The sequence below is a fragment of the Accipiter gentilis genome, chromosome 27 (assembly GCF_929443795.1).
Source record: "Accipiter gentilis chromosome 27, bAccGen1.1, whole genome shotgun sequence".
Taxonomy (NCBI): Eukaryota; Metazoa; Chordata; class Aves; order Accipitriformes; family Accipitridae; genus Astur; species Astur gentilis.
The window spans coordinates 2,286,586-2,304,994 of NC_064906.1; the positions used below are offsets into that span (position 1 = coordinate 2,286,586).

Consider the following 18,409-nt stretch of genomic DNA (forward strand, 5'->3'; position numbering starts at 1 on the left):
TTTCACTGAGCTTGTGCACACTTCAAAACAATAACTTGAGAAACATGAGTTTCTGTTCTTGGCCAACAGAGTTTTCAACTTCGGAAAGCTGAAAGTACAGTAAAAAGGCTGTCATTAAGAAAGTCTGAACCACTTGCACGCTCTACCTCTGGTACTTTTAGCACAAACTATGTTGTGTCAAAAATGTCTGGTTTCATCCAGAAGGGTTTGTTTGTTTGTTTTTTAAAAATCTGCATTACAGTGTGCTGAAAGCTGAAAACGTGGCAAGAAAATACATAATACAAAATGCAAGGAGTAGGTATTATGAGCTTTATTGTAATATTCCACTTAAAGCTGCCGTTACAGGGAATTTGATTTTTGAATCCCATCCCTCTTTCTTTGCTAGTAAAATGCAGTGGAGGCCCAAAAGTTGCCATATAATTAAAGTGTGTACCTGGATTTTGGAGTACTTCTGGTCCAATGTTAACTGCTAGACTTAGAGTTAAGAATGTTAAAACCTGAGTAAAATGTGTTGTGTAGTTATTACATAACTAATCACTAGAAATTTTTTTTTTAAAAGAGGTCAATTTGAAAGTGTTTTAAAGATTTATTATTAAAGCCCTAGGCAGCTTTACTTCCTATAATAACTGTAGTTTGAAGTATTTTAATAGCTTTGCTCCCAGCTTAGATTAATATACCTTTAGAAGTCAGTTGAACTTTCCCCACTGCTGGTGGTCTACCTAATATAGGTTCTCCTGCCCCCCCCCCCTCCCCCCCCAACTATCATAACATGTGCTACAGTTCTTTAACTTTGCATTCACATAATCATAAAATGTGTTTGTTCCAAAGAAAAGTCCTGTGATGTTTGCTTGAGGGTTTTTTTTTTTTTTGTCTTACAGGATATGTTTGTTCATACTTTATATTAAATGTCTTTTAGCTATAGTAATTACAGAAATAATCATGTCAGCTATGCCAGACTCTGAAAAACTTTAAGATCTTTCCACTCAGTACCTGTTGCTACAGTGTATATCTGCTCTATTTTCAACACTGCCTTTGCATTTTAACTTTCAGTGTGTTCAGTGAGGAGCAAATCTAAAGTAGATGGCATGCTTGTTACAGGGATTAGCTGAAGACTCACAGTTTTATGCTTTATTTTTTCTTCTGAACAGTAATGCTGCAGCCTTTTGACTATGACCCAAATGAGAAGAGTAAACACAAGTTTATGGTACAAACAACCTATGCACCACCAAATATTTCAGATATGGAAGCAGTGGTAAGTAAAAATGGGATATAATGACTGTTGGTTTTTTTTTTCTCTTAAAAAATCAGGCTTAAGTGTAAATGAATCATGTTTTTGCAGTTTATTTTTGGAGAATTGGGTTTTCCCTGAAGAAGTATGCCTTCCATATGCGATTCAAGGTTTTTAATATTAAATACAAGCTCAGTTCTTAGAACTCCCCTAGTGGACTGGTTGAATGGAAATAGTAGTGAATCTAAGGTAAGGTCAGTTCAGTGTTAAAATATGGGCGTGTTGTACCTTATATGCAGCTAAACTGAAAGGGATAAACAGATTGTATTTGAAGGAATCGAGAGTATGTTTAAACAGTAAGTCTGAAGCTGTATGAAATGGGTGCATTTGGCCTGAAGAGTGTTTAAATGAAATGTCAAATAGGTCTATAATGAATTAAAACATTTGGAAGACTAAGATATGTCTCCCTACAAGATACCAAGTGGCTAAACACAGCACAAATGATAGATTTGTTTTCTGTTTTAATAGAACATGTTACAGATTCAGTTCTTGGGCAGGATTGGTCTCATGAAAGATCCAGAAAAAAGATATTTAGGTTTGTGCTTGTTAGTTCAGAAGTAAGGACAGCTGTTTCTGAGGTTACAAGCTGGCAGCAATGGAAAGGAAGCCTTCAGTTGTCAGAACATGCCCTTTAGGGTGTATGTGGACTCCCATAAGCTTGTATATTAACGTGGAAGGGAGTGATGCACAGGCTTCTGTCTCTAGAGGCTGTTTTAAGGAATGCCTGAGTTTACACAGGTACATTCAATGTTCACTCAAGGCAGAGGAAGAGAGGGGAAACAAAGGATAAATACGAGATTTTATAAATCACTGAAATCCACTAGACCTTTGCAGGTTTAGGCTCTGTCCCCTTAAATTAAGGCAAAGACTACTTGTGGCATCATTCTTCACTGGAAACAGTGGAAAACCTTTTAGATTTTGTTAAGCTTTTGAGACATGTAGCTAGAAAGTTAACATCTCTCTTCCCTGTTGGTCTGGTTTACTTTTTCTTAATATGCTCCAATAGCTCTTGGTTATGTGTGGAAGTGAAATGTAACTATTTGTTGAGGATATAAAAATCCACTTCAGAAATACCTTTCAAATAACTGCTTTCTCAGTGTGTTCAAGTATAGAATACTGAAAAACAGATCTTGCAGAAAATCGGTAATTGTAGTTACAAGTTACTGTACAACTAATGCCATTGAAAAAAGGAAAAAAAAAAAAAAGCATGTTATGAAAAGCCTGGATGTTCTAGTCTGTAGGACCTGCAATTCTAAGGTGACTTTGGGGGACCTATCCTTGGAAAAATTGCTGCAGACTTCATTCAGATCAGTCTCTGAGCCTAAAGATTTAAGGCAACTACATGAAATGTATGTTTGGAAAGTAAATTGTCAGTTGAGCAGAGAGATTCCAGCATATTTCACAATTATTTAAGTATATTGATAACCATTAGAATTTAAAATCTTTCTTATAAACAGAGAATTTGAAATTCAAAGAGAATTTGAAAAATTCTCTAGGCCCGAATTGTAATGTATTACTCAGTAAAAGGAGGAAGTAGTTAACAATCAAAATATGAAGAACTGAAGAAATTTATTGTGGAACTAAATGTAGTCACTAGAAGATGTCTTTCAATCTTTTGTTTAAAATGGGTGCTTCCAAGATGGGACATAAGGAGTACATTTACCAAGGAGTGATAGGGCTAGAACTTTATTCTTAAACCGACTCAGATGGTACTTGTTCCTCACTGTATGTCCTCTCCCTATCCCCTACAAACCTCTGGATCTATCCTTGCATTCAATTTACTCATTTCCATCTCCAGACTTAATTAACCATTTTTAGCTTTCATTACTTTGCAGTAGTCAAAGTGAACAAAAAACATTGTTCAGAAGCAAGTCTGAAAATTGCAGCTAGGGTAAGGACAGTATTCAGCTGTATAGGAGGCAAGTACTAAGAGCAAGCTTATGAACTGTTCAGATGTTTGCATGAGCCTGGCGTGTTAAGTAACTATATTAATTGTTGTCTTAGTGGAAAGAAGCAAAACCTGATGAGTTAATGGACTCCAAATTGAGATGTGTGTTTGAAATGCCCAATGAAAATGATAAACTGGTAAGTAAGAAAAGAGTAAGAAACTGTCATACACTGACTAGTAGGATCTCACGGAAATTTGTTTTGAATTTTTTTTTAAACCTATTTGATTTGTTGATCAAATGCATTGTAGGAATTTGTACTAAATTAGACAGGAGAACTGTTCAGTATATAACTTTTCAAGGATTCATAGAATCATAGAACAGCCCAGGTTGAAAGGAACCTTGAAATAAATACCATCTGGTCCAACTTGTCGTCAGAAAGGGAGCAGCCTCTCCAACTGCATTTTAAAAACCTCCAGCAATGGAGTCTAGTGCCAAAAATTACTATCCTTTTGTTATTTTTAGTATTGATTTGCTTTAGCATTTTATTGCTGTCAGATTAAAAAAAAAAATCTTCAATACTGCATACAGTGAAAAGTGAATTGCATCATTTGCTTTTTAAAGTATTAAATGCTTGCAGTTTTTAAAATTCTGTTTCTAATTCAGCTGAATTAGAAAAGGAAGTACTGATTAGAAATTAATACATGCTTTGGGAATCCTAAATGCAGTTTTTAAGGTAGTGGTAAAGACAGATAATCAGACAAAAAAAAATATCCCATTACCTCTTTCATGCTCTTGCCTTCAGACAAAATCTATTCCAGTTGTGTAGGAGATGACAGTTTCATTGTATATGGATTGAAGATGTCTGTTTTGTGTTGCCTGATATTTGGAATAACCCTCATACTTGAAATTCTAATTTATGGAATCTTAATACTGTATATTCTGGGCTGTTCGGGTTTTTTTTTGTTTTGTTTGGATTTTAGGGTTTTTTTTGGTACCGGTTTTAGCATTGTAAATTAGAGTGTTAAAGTAGGATTTCTGTAAACAACCTTATTTACTTTATGGCCTTGACTTTTCTTTTTAGTACTGTCTAGTTTTTATGGTAGTCTATAAGGCATGTTAGGGGAAAGTACCATGAATCCATGTGTGTAAAAACCATCTCAATATTTACATGCATAAAGGGTCTCAGTGAAGGCTCCTAGCTGGCCAGTAGCTGTCTTTGCAACCATTTTTTTAACAGAGTTTTTGGAGTGTAATGTAAAGATGTTTTTCAGACATGATGTCAGTATAATCTTTTGGGGTTTGTTTGGTAAAAGGTAATTTGAGATGCAGCCTTTTACTCAGATGTAAGCTGCCTAAGTGTGTGTTAAATGGTAAAACTGTAAAGGTTAAGCATTTATTATCAAGGCACATAGTTGTTTACTTTCTGTGGTTTTTACTTTCTTATTAAATTACATCTTAGATATTAGAAAAATTATACTTGTTTTTAATTTTATAAAATGTATAATATAGTGAGAGAAATGTAGTGGATTATACAAAACTACCTCCTTTTGCACTTTGTTTAATGTGATGTCTTCATAGTATTGATTGTATATAATATTTGTGTTTTTCTGAGTAGCAGCATAGGGTTGCAAAACCCTGCTTTAGCAGTTGATTTAGTCAGTCCCTTAAACCTGGCAATGAGAAATCTGCCAAATCCTGAGGGTATAAGCCTTACCTGCCACCTTGGGATATACCTACACCAGGACACAAGTATTTCACTCCAGTCAGCAACAACTTTCTTCAGATGCCTACCAGTCATAAGTCAGAAGATTGACATGAAGAAACCAGTCAGTGAGGTCAAACAGCAGAAGAAGGTTTGTTCCAGGGAGATAAGTCTTAGGTCTATAGTGAAGTTTCAGTGCTACTAAACAATTCAGTTAGCTAGCAAACCAATTAAAAAAGCAACAGATCCTGATCTGCTTACTCATGATATAGGTATGTCGACCTGTTTAAATCCAGTTAGGAATACCTGTGTGGAGTGGCAGGATCTGGCTTTTACGCTATCTGTGGCTGCACTGCAAAAAATGTAAAATGCAAGTAGATGCTGTAGATCAAATAACTGCTACTTGCGTAGAAACTAAAGAAATTCTTGCATCTTGTTTTAGTTGCTTTGTTATTACATAGATCTGTTTACCTTTTAATAGGTTTTTTGTTACATTTAGTACTTACCTTGGACTACTTTGGTTATGAAAGATGCAGTATGGTGGTAGTCTAAATGACATAGCTGTGTAGCTAAGCAAGTAGGAATACAGAAGCCTGAGTCTGAATCTGATCTGTTTCTGAGTGTATTGCCATATGAATGCTGTATTTTTACAAATGGTAACCTGGGCTATAGAGTTGAATCCATTGTATTAATTTCTACTGAAGATCATTGTATATTTTGAGCAGAGCTGTGGGAACTGGATTTTTAATTTTATTTTTGGCATTTTCACAGCTTTTTATGTGACTTTTCATTTGTATTCAAAATTATTAATGTGTATTTCAGACATGCTGTGAGATCTAAATTCCATGTTTTTTTAATACCTTAGTTTCCTTCAGTAAGAGGTGCTATATAAGTGCAAAATATTTGTGCCATACATGCTTCATATTAGTTTGTGACACAGCCTGTTTTCTTTTTACTTTGTTTTGTTTATTACTATTGCAGGATTACTTTCTTCCTTTTATTTTTTTCCCCTCAAGTTCAAATGCTGCTTGGTGTATTTTATGCTGTCTCTTGGATACCTGCTGGGTTAGTGTTAAGCAGCTAATGTATTAATTTTTGTCTCAGTAGCATGTAGTACCAAATGTAAACAGTGCAGTCTTCTCTTGCTTTTTAATATTTGAGCTAATCAGAATTGAACTGATAACAGAAGTCTTTGTTCAGATTACTGTAAACATAAACTTCATTGAACTGTATTAGTCGCTGGATTGTTTCAGTTTTAAGCTGTGGATGATTTTTCTCTAGGTAAGTAAAATTCTCAAGTCATTCTTAATATTTGTAGAATGATATAGATGCAAGCAAACCCGCCCCAGTACTGAATACATCTAAGCAGGATGGACCGATGCCAAAACCACATAGTGTTTCACTTAATGATACTGAAACAAGGAAGCTAGTTGAGGAGTGCAAAAGACTTCAAGCAGAGATCATGAAGCTGACGGATGAAAATCGGCACCTGAGAGTAAGTTCTGCTTCCGTGTTTGTATTGGAGGGGCTTCACTCTTCTTGATTGAAAGGTTTGGTTTGTAATTAGGCCAATAGATGTGTATTCCAGAATGTAGATGCAATTGTTAGGAGAGTCAAGATTGATTTCTAATGCGTTTTTACTGTCCTGTATATACTGTATATTTTTAATTTCTCAGTGATTGAGACATTGTGATTGTCATGGATGATAGACTGAAGCTACATAATTTTCTTCTTAAATGAAATGGTCCTATTTAAGGTGGTCTTAGTTACTTAAAGTCTAAATCAGAGATATTGAATTAGTAGCTTTTAATAAAAGTGCTTTATTACTCATTAAGAATGAGTAAATGGATCCAAAGTGGTAACATTCTGTATCACAAATTGTTAGTGAACAAGAACAATTGCTTGGCCAGAGGAGGTAAGGAAACACTACTTTCCAGTACCTTAATATAAAGGTGCCATTTCAGTAACATGTAACTAGTCAATATATAACTTTATGTGACTTTTCTATATATTTGGTTTTGGGTATCTGACAATTTGATCATGGTAGTCTTTTTAAGAACCGTGAAATAATGATGTCTCCACACCTGCAATTCTGATGACATTGGAACATTTGGAGAAACAGTACACAAAGCAGATGTTTCTCCTTAATAGTAAGGAATTACTGCAGATAATTACAGAATATTTAATTCTGACACAGAGTAAGTAAAAGTAGGATTCTTCATTGTGCCTTACAAGAATTTCAGAATCTTTCTTAACTAGAGCACGGAGAGAAACTAGTGGATTACCTGTCCTTATTTGAAATGTTATGGTTTGCTATGTTCATGTTTTGGATTTTGGTGTGGTGTAATGGTGTGGGTTTGGTTTTGGTTTTTTTTTTAAACTTTATTTAAATGTTCACCAGTAAATTTGGCCTTTGAGTTCAGTTTTTACAATTGTAAAGAAGATGTGTTCATAAATTTTTTTCCATCTGTGTTCTTTTTTCCCCCTCAGGATGAAGGCTTGAGGCTCAGAAAGGTAGCACACTCGGATAAATCTGGATCACCCACAGCTTTGGCCCTCAGAGATAATGGCTCTAATTCTCTTCCTTCACTTCTTGTTGTAATTGCAGCCATTTTCATTGGATTCTTTCTAGGGAAGTTCATCTTGTAGAAAGAATGAGTGAGAGAAGCATGCAAAATGCAGCTTCCTTTTTTTTTTTTTTTTTTTTTTTTTTCTCTTGGCCAGAAAAAGATTTGTTTACCTACCACTTCATTGGTAGTATGGCCCAAGAGGCCATTTTTGTGTACAGCATCATAACAGGCTTTGCCTTTAATGATCTCGCACAGTTAGAAAACACAATCTGAAAAGACAAACTGTTCGGCTACTGGACAAAATTGTACATTAAATCATCAATAGCAGGTGTCAGTTGCACATTCAGTCCTTTATGAAAATTCATAATTAAAGAATTGTTCTTTCTTTCTGTGGTTTTAATAAGAATTCAACAATTGTTCAGAGTCTTGTAAATGTTATTTTAATAATCCTTTAAAATTTTATCTGTTGCTGTTACATCTTGAAAAACGATTTATTAGATTGCTAATCCCACTCATTCAGGAATATGACAAGAGGTATTCTGGGGGAAATGGTGCCTCTTACTGTGTAAATTTTCTCCTTACCTTACTTTGCTAATGTCATGGCAGAATTTCTTTCTTATTCCTTGTGAGGCATTGTTGAGAGTTCTTCATCCTTACAATCCTGTCCCATAATATTTAACATTACAAAAGAAATAAAATTGTTAACAGATTTTTCTGCTGGGTAGCCCGTTTGTGTGTGTCATATTTCTAGAAGGGATTCCTAACAAGTTCATTGTTCATGGTAATTTGCTACTTGTAACAAATGGCTATTTTTGAAGTTTATTTGCTTAAGTCTCTGGCTTAGACTGTTGTAATTGAAGCTGGGGGGGGGGGGGGGGGGGGGAAGGTTTCCATTCCATTTGTTTTAAAAAAAATGAACTTTTTTCTGGCTGCTTTCAGCTACAGAGAGGATGGTTGTCAAACTTGTTCTGGGACAGAATGATTTGGATATCCAGCAGGTACAAATACCAGACATGAATGTTTTCAATATATTAACAATTTGCTTGGATTGTGCGGGCGTGTAATAATCAACCTTCTGTTCCATCTTTGGATCTTCTGGGTGTCTTCCAGGAGTCAACATTATTCTTTGATTTCATAAGGGTACTTAATTCACATATACTAATTTACTTTGTTTGTAATACTGTTTTAGCAGATACTCAAAAACGCAAGTTGAATCATTCAGACCATAGTGAATTCCATGATGCCGAAGAGTTGATATTTGCTGAGTGAGCCTCAGTTGCTTGCCTCTTGAAAATGAAAACGATTTTTATGCAACTCTTGGCAGATGTACCTGTGTTAACCATGTATAGCTAAGTTTTAAAGAATGCGTTTTTTGGGGGTCTGAAATGCTTCCCTGCACTTAATCTCATGTCTTGCCTCATCTCCAAATATGTCATAAAAACAAACAGTAGTATTGGAACAAAATATTATCTGTACTTCTGACTAAGTGTAATTCAATACAGGGAATTACTTGTAAACTGAAAAATTGTGGAAGGGGTATACTCCTGTAAGCAAAATTGTGTATGCTCTTGGACAACTTGACTTGATGTGGTGCAGCTAAGTGTGTTAGACCTTGGTATATGCACACCTTATGTAGCTGAGAAAAATGTTCTGGAGAAGATGTACGTTGTTTTGGTTGCCTTTGATTTCTAGTGCTTTTTTAAAAAAAGAAAACTATAATTACATCATGTTCTGTCATTGCTCTCTGTGATAAACTTTTTTTATAAAATCTTGCAAGGAAGATGATGAAGAAAATTCAAATACTGCTTATCTTTTCACTTAGCATGCAAGCACAGGTATTTCCAATTATTTGTTCTGGTGTCTGCATTCAAGTCTACTTCCATCCCAGTGACTGGAAAAAAACTATGTTAAGGTCTTGATTATCTTGGTTGGTTCCACTGGTTCAGAATGGTGTAATTCTCCTGATTTTTTCTCTAACAGAACATTGCCACATCAAACTTTCATAGCCTGTTCCAGACTGATTACATGGAAAATAACAAAAGCAATAGTGTGCAGGATGTAGTTTGCTTCAGACAGAGCAGTCATTCCTGCGCTGGGGGTGGCAGGGAGGTGAGGGAATCCTCTGGAAGATCTTAAAATGTTTGCAGCATAGTGTATGGAGGTTTTGAAGGGTAGCTAGCACTTTTGGGACTTGCGAACAGAAAAAGGAGTCATTGCTCAATGCAGCTGACTCAGGTTTTGATGTCTGGCAGCAGAAATAAAAATAATGATAAAATCAGGTTGAAATAACTTTTTTCATAAATAACAAACAGTTGGTGGTAAAATTTGGTCATGGTTTAAGTAATGTCTTCACTAATGTCACACACTAAAGTGAAAGTGTGCAGCGGTCTCATAACCAGTGTACTTACTAATGGTATAAGAAGACTCTCTTGGTTTCCAGTAATCCCTTCATAGCTGTATATAAAATGTAATGCTAAAACTATTTTGCTCTCAGGAGTCACTTTGGATGAGATCAACTGTATTCAGTGAATTATGTAATATGGATTAAATTGTTTGTCTTTGTTCCTGAAATGGTTAGAACTTGTTGCTTTGTCCGCCTGCTTACTTGTGTATGTAAGCACAGGGAAATACGGTCTCTCCACTGCTCCTAGTGATCTGGTCAGACGATGATGCCCATAAAGTCGTGTGAGGCTAAATGTGTAACTTCACTTAAATATGCATTGCAGGTTGCTCTTCTGGTTTCTCAAAAGGGCAAAATAGAACAAGTATACAGTATCAAAGTAGTATTTTAAAGTTTTTATGAATATAGCACTTTAAAAAAGGGTAGTATGATGGTTCGGGGGCGGGGGGGACCTAGTTAAATAGATATGGTTTCTGTAGTAATTCTGGGCACCAAATTTAACCCACTTAAATAAATGAAGTTCATTTAAGAAAAAGTTGTTGGTATCAATGCACAAGTTATTTGTGCATTTCTACACATTCTCTAAAAGCTGTTGACAAATGCTATTGCCCAGGCTTGCATGTTTCTGCTGCTATGATTGAAGCCAATTTACATGTAAGAAGCAACCAAACACTAGCTTGAAACTTCATTATCCTCTTGGGAGGAGGGAGGGTGGAGGGAGGAAGTGGAAGGTGACATTTTGCCAAAGGGGAAAAGACAAAGTCAATCAGCAAAACTTATCTTTCAGGCCTTCTTCAAAGATACTAAAAGTTGAAGTGTTAATAAACCATTAAAAACATAGTAGTGTCCTTTTTATTTTGGAACTTCTCCCTGACTATGTACGTTCTGTAGACTGCTGATACTGAATAGGTGTATCTAGTCCACCTCGCAGGCGGTGTAACTGGCCTGCATGTAGGTAGTGCTAGTAAATAGTGTGAAGCTGCCTTGGTTGAAGAATCAGTGTTGGAGTGAGGAGCAGATGCCTGAATCCAGGCAACACTGAGGATGCTGATGGTTTGTCCGATTTATAATAGTTGTCGTGACAAAGAGTTTTCTTTTTCCTCTTGGAGTCCCTAGGTATATATGCTTGCCAGGGCAAACACTTGCTTTAGTCTGTGGCAAAAGATGGAGTGAGAGCTATGCAGTTATAGAGCAACCCTAATAAACATTTACTGTAATACTGAAATGCCCTGCTCTTCATGTTTGCAGGTGGAATTGAAATTCTGTAGCTCATCTTTGTAGCCACATTGCTGTGAACACAGTAGTTTACTGCTTCGCTTTTTACGCTCGTTCCTGTTGAATGGCTTTGTAGGCTGTGTCCTGGAAGGCATATCTGCATGCAGTACTGCCCACTGCTGCCAGGGTCTCTCTGTCCTCACTGATCCTGAGCTTCTGTGGCAGCTTTTGGCTGGTGGCATGCTTAAATAAATGTTGGGCAAGAGGAGCACCTAAATACAGGAGGCGGTTTTCCCAAGGGTTTGAGCTCCTGTAGGAAGGACTGAAACCAATGATGATTAAATGAGACAGATTTCTTTGTTTCCTGTCTGAATTTCTTTTACAGGGCCACTTGATAACATAACCAAGTATATGATTGAAGTTGGTCTGTTGTGTTTTTCTTTTTGAATGCAGCTTGCGTACGTTTAAGAAGAATTGCTGATTTTGACAGGGCTGCATAAGCAGAGGTAGTGATGGTGTTGTCACCTTCATTTATTTGCCCTTTAAGTGACAAATGGCTATGTAGAAGTGAGATCTTGTGCAAAACCAAAATAATTGATTCATATCTTTTGTTTGGTTTTCTCATTACTGGTAGATGGTAAGGTCAGTGCCTGTTCCTCATTTGCTGGGACAAGGGTTTATGTGTTTGTGTGGTGAACTGGATCTGGAAACAGCTCTGGATGAAATCTCTTGTTTCATCCCTTGCAAATTATGTTTTAACTAAATCATGGTGTAAGTATCTCCCACCATACTAGAGTGCCATTTTATTTAAGCTTGGTACCAGTTTAAGTAACGTCAGTAGTAACGACTGCCAGCAGGTTATTGAATCCCTGTTTATACAGTAGCTACTTCTGTTGCTGGCAGTGGCGGAATGCTGCTCTTCCCCTCCCTCTTTAGAAAAGATTTAAAGGGTGTTACGGTATCCAGGCACAGAGGTGTGAGACAGCTGCTATTATAGTTAAGCAGTCTGAGTTTGGACACTTGAAATAAATGAAAAATTAATTGAAAGGTGACAGAAATATTTATTCTTACCTTTTAAGCTTGTGTATAAAAAAAAAAGCCTTGTGAGTTGTTTTGTGGTTTTTTTAAAGTTAATTGGTTCATCATCCAAGTTCTGCAAAAAAAAAAGATAAAAAAATGGGTGTAGTCTGGGAGTAATCCAGGATGTTCTTGAAAGTTTTTACTAATGCTGGTGTAGGTTCATGTGCATAGGTGAATTCAGAGAGATTGTCAATGGCGATCAATATCTAGGCTGTTCTCAGAGTGGGTAATAATAAAATAGCAATCTTTGTGACTGTTTCAGCCTGCCTTGTAAGGATGGCTTATCCTGGCTTTAGAGATGGGGAACCTGAGGCACAAGTATTGGGACAGATGATTGGGAGGGAAGGGATGGTTTAGGCACAGCCCCTGTTTCTAGCACATGCTCCATCCTGTTTCTCATCAAGCCTTCTTTGAGCCTTGTCCAAGTCTTCTTTTTGTTGGATTTCCAAAATGCTGCTTCATGTTGCTTGGAAATTTGTCACAGGCTTTTAAAGCACCTTTTTAAGGACTTGGCTGTTGCCTTGTCTGTTAGACAGAAAACATAGCTGTTAAGCGTGTAACAGTGGATTGTGCTCACTGGGTTTATAATGCCTAAAGACAATGGGGGGAGGGGAAGCTGCTAAACATTTGGGCATGTTGTGTTTGTAGTCTTGGAACATAAAAGTGTGTCTGTGCAGCAAAAAAACTTCTGTGGAGCCAGCGTGGTTTGTACTTTTCAAGTAAAAGTAAACAGTCCTAAATCTGTACAACTACCCTGTTAGTGGTGGTATATATTGCTCTACCTGTGGGAGTGGCAAAATGTTTTTCCATTGCTGCTTTGATAGTCTATATAGATTGTACAGACAGCTAAGCTATGATTTTCAGAGGCACTTCTTCAGAAGAGCCAAGCACTTATTTTTGTTTAAAAACCTAAACATGTTTGACTCCTGCAAGAAGAGGTGCTCCAGCAATAGTACTCTTACAGAGGTTAAATCCACTGATGTGTTTTCACTCAAAATTAGTAAATGCTTTGCTGTTATTACTGCTTTTCAGACTGCAGTACACTTCTGCACTGGTATGAGAGCTGGTTTGAGGAATATTAAAAATGAGAATCAAGTATCTTCGTTATGAAGATGGTGCTCTGTTTCTTAATGGTTGAGAGGCATTGCTTTAAATCATTATGCAGGACAGCCTAGTTTATAGAACTGTATTTTGGAAAGGCTTAGGAGGAAGGTCTACGGAAAACAAAACTTGAACCCTGGGTCAAAGAGACAGCCCTCTAGAGCTATAATTAGAGGTACTAAAGAGTGCAGCTTTGATAATGGAGTGGTTCATAGAAGGTGGGAGCTGATGCAGTGGCTAATTTTCCTTGATTGCCTTAATCACCTCAGGTTAGTTTAAAATTTTGAAATTATAAATATGAGACACCTGTCCCACATCTCAGGAGTGGTTGGTGTCAAGTGAAGAAAATAGTATGGTGGGAAGAGGCAGTCATGAGAAGAGCAAGACAGACTGCTTTAGAAGTGGCTTTGTTAATGGCTTTGTCTTCCCAGGACAGCTGGGGTGTCTGTACGTCCTGCCTTCTCCCCAGCGGCTGTGGCCTCCAGGAATGGGAGTTTCTGTCCAGCCTCAGCGTGTAAAGCCTCAAACATGGTGACTGGTCTTGTAAACAGGAGAATGCCAGGAGAAGGTAACCTCAGATTTCCAATGCAGCCTTCAACTTCATGGCACTGCTTTCCAACTTCACTGTCTTGCATAATACCTTGAAATACTTTAGCCCTTGGGCCTCTCATTTCATGTCCAGCTTCAAGAAAATCAGAACAGATTGCTTTCCTGATTAGGTGAAATTACCTCTTCATCCTGCCTCCACAGGAACCAGATTACAATGGCAAAGGAAGGTCAGCGTATTTGTGGAAAAACTTCCTAAAGGGACGTTTATGTGATTGCAGCATCTTTGTGCTGCTTCTCCCTGTGTGAATTTGAAATCTAATTCAAGCCACATTTGATAGAGAGGTTGATGTTTCACAGGTACCAACTACCTCCAATTACAGGAAAATCAGAGCTGCGATGAGACGTGTAAATTGGTGCTCCCATCCAGGGCAAGTCCACAGTGAGCTGGAAGGATACCTGTCCCGCTTCCTGCTGTGTGACCAGTTAGTGCTGGTGTGCTTGCCAAGCTGTCAGCATGGGCATTAGAGCAAACAGCCCGGCAGCGGCCAGTGGTAGCCCAGCACTTGTCAGCAATGTGGGTGAGAGATGAGCATGTTGCAAGGGAGCAGGTTAGCAGGCACGGCAGGGGAGCTCGAGCCATCACCAGGGTAAGCTGATGAGGGGGAGCGGAGCTTGATCTACCCAGGGGCAGGAAGGAGGTGGTGCAAGAAACTGCTGAATAGCAGGGTGAGAAATGCTAAAAATTGGAAGAAAGTATAACCCTGCGTGTATGCATCCTCACTCCTCTATCTGCTCTGCTCAGACACTTAGAAGCACTAATGATTCAATGATAGCGTGTCCAGAGAACGGCAACAAAGCTGGTGAAGGGTCTGGAGCACAAATATTAATGAGGAGCAGCTGCGGGAACTGGGGTTGTTTATCCTGGAGAAAAGGAGGCTGAGGGGAGACCTTATCGCTCTCTACAACTACCTGAAGGGGGGTTGTAGTGAGGTGGGGGGTGGTCTCTTCTCCCAAGTAACAAGCAATAGGGCAAGAGGAAATGGCCTCAGGTTTAGATTGGATATTGGGGAAAATTCCTTCACAGAAAGGGCTATCAAACATTGGAACAGGCTGCCCAGGGAAGTGGTTGAGTCCCCATCCCTGGAGGTATTTAAAAGATGTGTAGATGTGGTGCTTAGGGACGTGTTTTAATGGTGGACTTGGCAGCGTTAGGTTCATGGTTGGACTTGACGATCATGAAGATCTTTTCCAGCCTAAATGATTCTGGGATTGCAAATGGATGGGAGAAGGAGTCTGATGTTCAGAGTAGCCGTAACTGAGCTCAAAGCTTCTCTTAGACCACTGATTTTTTTAAAAAAATGCTAATTGTGATTTTTGTAAGTTCACTTCTAGAGGTATGTAGAACCTCTATGCATTTGTAGAACTAGAGGCATAGAAATGAAGCAACTACTCAAAAGCAAACATTTTCAGCAATGTGACCAATGGCATGTGGACGGGGCCTCCTGATCCCCCTGGCTGCTGCTGTGAGAGTGCAGCAGAGAAAGAGCAATGCATGACCCAGGTCCTCCGGTGCTCTGCTCACAGTGTGGCTCCTTAGCTGAGCCACACAAACCTTAATTCCCCTGTGGGCAGGCATAATAACAGCGTTATGCAAAAGCACTGTGTGTGTCTGTGTACAGTCGTATTTATCTGTGAACACCGATCTTTCTGGGGTGCCCCTATGCTAACAGGTAAACTGGTGGTTACAGTGGGCTGGGTTGCTATAGGACTTTCCATTGTATCATATGTTTGTAATTGCTTCAGTTGCCTCTAACCCACTTTACTCCTTTAACTGCTCCCACTTTTTGAGTTACTTTAAAATTGCTAATTTTGAAGGTGAATGGGTGCAGAAACTCTTCATTCTTGCCAAATGGGAGCCATCTTGTCCAGCTCCCCCCCAAATGCACCCTGAGCCTCTGCAAGTATTAATTTGAGACCTTCAGAGAGAAACAGGAGGCTTAAGTAGGAGGATGCTGACACAAGGTGAATTTCCAACATCCAGAAGTGTTTGCTACTGTTTTTGTGAAGTGCAAAGATACCAGCTGCCAATGCAAAAGCATTTTTAGATTTAAGAAATTTAAATTTAGATCTATAGGAATTAAGGTATTTTTATATGAAGTCCTTCCCTGTCTTATGCCTGATGGCCTTGAAGTCCTGTATGCTCCCTTTCGTGTAGCTATACATTGATTGTTGTCTGCTAGTCCTGTTTGGAATCATGGAAGCTAAAACATTCACTCTTATAACGGTGTGAGCCAATAATAATCTAAGATATAAAATTATTGATAGAATGTCAAAATTTAGTAATTGCTTTTTGCATATATAGTGTATTGGAGAGTTTATGTAGCTCTTAGAACAGTTTTAGTGAATGTGTGATACTCCTCATTAAAAATTTTGGTAATTCCATGAATGAAGTACTTGCATATGAGCTGTGTGTGTATATATATCATTACAGTTTTCAGTTGCTGTTTATATATACATTTTTGGACAGATAGGAGGAGTACATTGAAGCAATGCAAGGCTTACAGTTTAGTAATAATATTTTTCTTCTAGTACTAATTTAAAACATGCAGAAGTGGTTGTTACAGCTTAGACCGTGGAACCATTTCCCCAGTATCCCTTAGGGAGTGCGGAGAAGGGATTCCTGCAGTGTGTACTGTATCGGTTCAAAAAGTTTTGCCCTGATCGTATGGCACTGGGCATGCAGGCGGGGCTGCAGCAAAGGCCACAGGGGCAAAGCTTCATTCTGGTGTTTCTTAATTGTGGAAAGTGTAACTCGGACTTCTGAGTGTAGTTCCCGTGATGGTCTTTTATCGCTACCACTCACACCGATGCTGTGCTCCTCTGGTGAGGAGAGCATGTCGCGTGGAAGGAAATTGCCGTCTTAGCCTGCTTCTCAGGCAAGACTTGTCAAATGTCTTTAAAAGATGTATGTTTTATTTTCTGTATGCTAAAACCATGGGCTCAGTAGAGAGTCTGGCTTGAGGACAAACAGGCCTTTCCTGTTCACTTGCCCAGGCTTTGCTGATCCCTCCTGTCTTTCATGGGAGGCGATGGTGTCCCCTCTTACCTTGCCTCTCCTCCGCTCCGTGGTTACTGCTCCGCCCTCTCACCAGCTCTGAATTAATTGCTGGGAGCAGACCAAGGGACAGCTTGCCTAGCCGCTGCCGCCCTGGGGAGTGGGGACTGAGCCTCGGAGCGTGCCAGGCTTGGCTCTGAGCACTGGTCCCGGGGGCAGCTGGCAGGGGGAGCATCGCTCTGCTGGCTGGCCAAGTCTGTGTGGCCCCACCCTGCCCCGCCCCGCTGGCCCCGCCCTGCCAGCCCCGCCCCACCAAGCTGCCACCGCCCACTCCCACCCGTGAGCTCCGGTGGATGGCTCAGCTGGGTGGCCGAACGCTTGGGAATTTGTCTGCCTCTTGTCTGTGGTGTTGGAATTGTTAATTGTGTTTGCTGGACGGCAGGGTCGTTGCCAGCAGTGCCTTCTGCAGGGCAGCTGATGGAGCTGGTGTCTCCGTATTTATTGCTTTCGTTATCGTTGGGGGTCTTCAGGCTACTGTTTGGTGCTAAGAGAAAAGTGATCCAGTAGTTGGGTGTTCCTTTAAAGAAATTCGTAAGGCATGTGTCTGTCTAGCAAGCATCTGTTCTCTGGGTGAAAGTACGGAGGTCTGATCCTGGGATTTTTTTTGTGTGGGTGGAATCGCAGAATTCAGCAGAGTTAATCTAGGAGAGCTAACAATGCCTAACAACTTCAAGCATAAACTTTTTTCCCAAGCCTTTTTAATTTCTTTATTTGCAGACAGCACTATCCCGCGCAGCCTGCTTTCTCATTTTCCAACAGGCTGTCTTGGAAATGGCAGCAGACAAGGACTGACGTGGTTCCCATGGGAAAAGGATGTTGGGAATTGTGTCTGCCTGCTTTGAGGCAGCGACCACAGGCAATTCCCATTACCAGAAGACATGTAGGAATTAATTATTGTCCTTGGGGCTTGGTAGTGCCATAGCTAGATTCCATCTGATGGACTGGTCCTACAGCCCGGAGCAGACTTACGAAGAATGGGTGGGGGAAAAGGTGCCCAAGAAATAATTGCTCAGGCCAACAGCACTGTTTCCTTAGCTATTGAGGGTACTTGCAGTGTGATTCCTCACAGCCATGTTTCTGTCTGATTCAGCAGTGGAGTGGAAGTTTTGTTCCTTATTATTATTTATTGCTGGCAGGAAATAGCAGTTAAAAAAAGAAAGTGATTGCACTAGAGAAGACTAGAAGGAAAAAATTCTTGGCAAATACTTGTAGTAAGAGTACGGCAGATTATGGAAACTATAAAATTCAGAATAAGTGGTGCTGGGGTTTATTACCTGGCCTTCCCTGTTGTGACAGGAGTTAGTAGAACCTATTTATGCCTGAATTCATCTGTACCCACCACTTTGTGTGGAAGGGAGGCCGCTTCTTCACAGGCTATGGCTACTGCATTCAGAGTACCTTGTAATATAGGGCATGCTTCCTGGAAACCAAGCTCATCTTCCAGGGATTTCCTGAGTCAGTTCTGAAAACTCAGAAATTGGTCAACTCCAAAGCTCTTG

The 18,409-nt window shown here is 39.2% G+C and overlaps 1 protein-coding gene across 1 annotated transcript in view; it reads left to right on the plus strand.

The window, feature by feature from the left end:
* The window catches only part of VAPA (VAMP associated protein A), a 33,153-nt gene extending 24,995 nt beyond the window's left edge, over nucleotides 1-8,158 (plus strand). Inside the window, exons 3-6 of the mRNA XM_049830259.1 lie at nucleotides 1,149-1,252; nucleotides 3,293-3,373; nucleotides 6,198-6,374; nucleotides 7,370-8,158. Of these exons, the coding sequence (XP_049686216.1) occupies nucleotides 1,149-1,252; nucleotides 3,293-3,373; nucleotides 6,198-6,374; nucleotides 7,370-7,528 (521 nt within the window). The 3' untranslated portion in view covers nucleotides 7,529-8,158. The remainder of the gene's footprint in view (nucleotides 1-1,148; nucleotides 1,253-3,292; nucleotides 3,374-6,197; nucleotides 6,375-7,369) is intronic.
* Nucleotides 8,159-18,409: the final 10,251 nt, after the last annotated feature.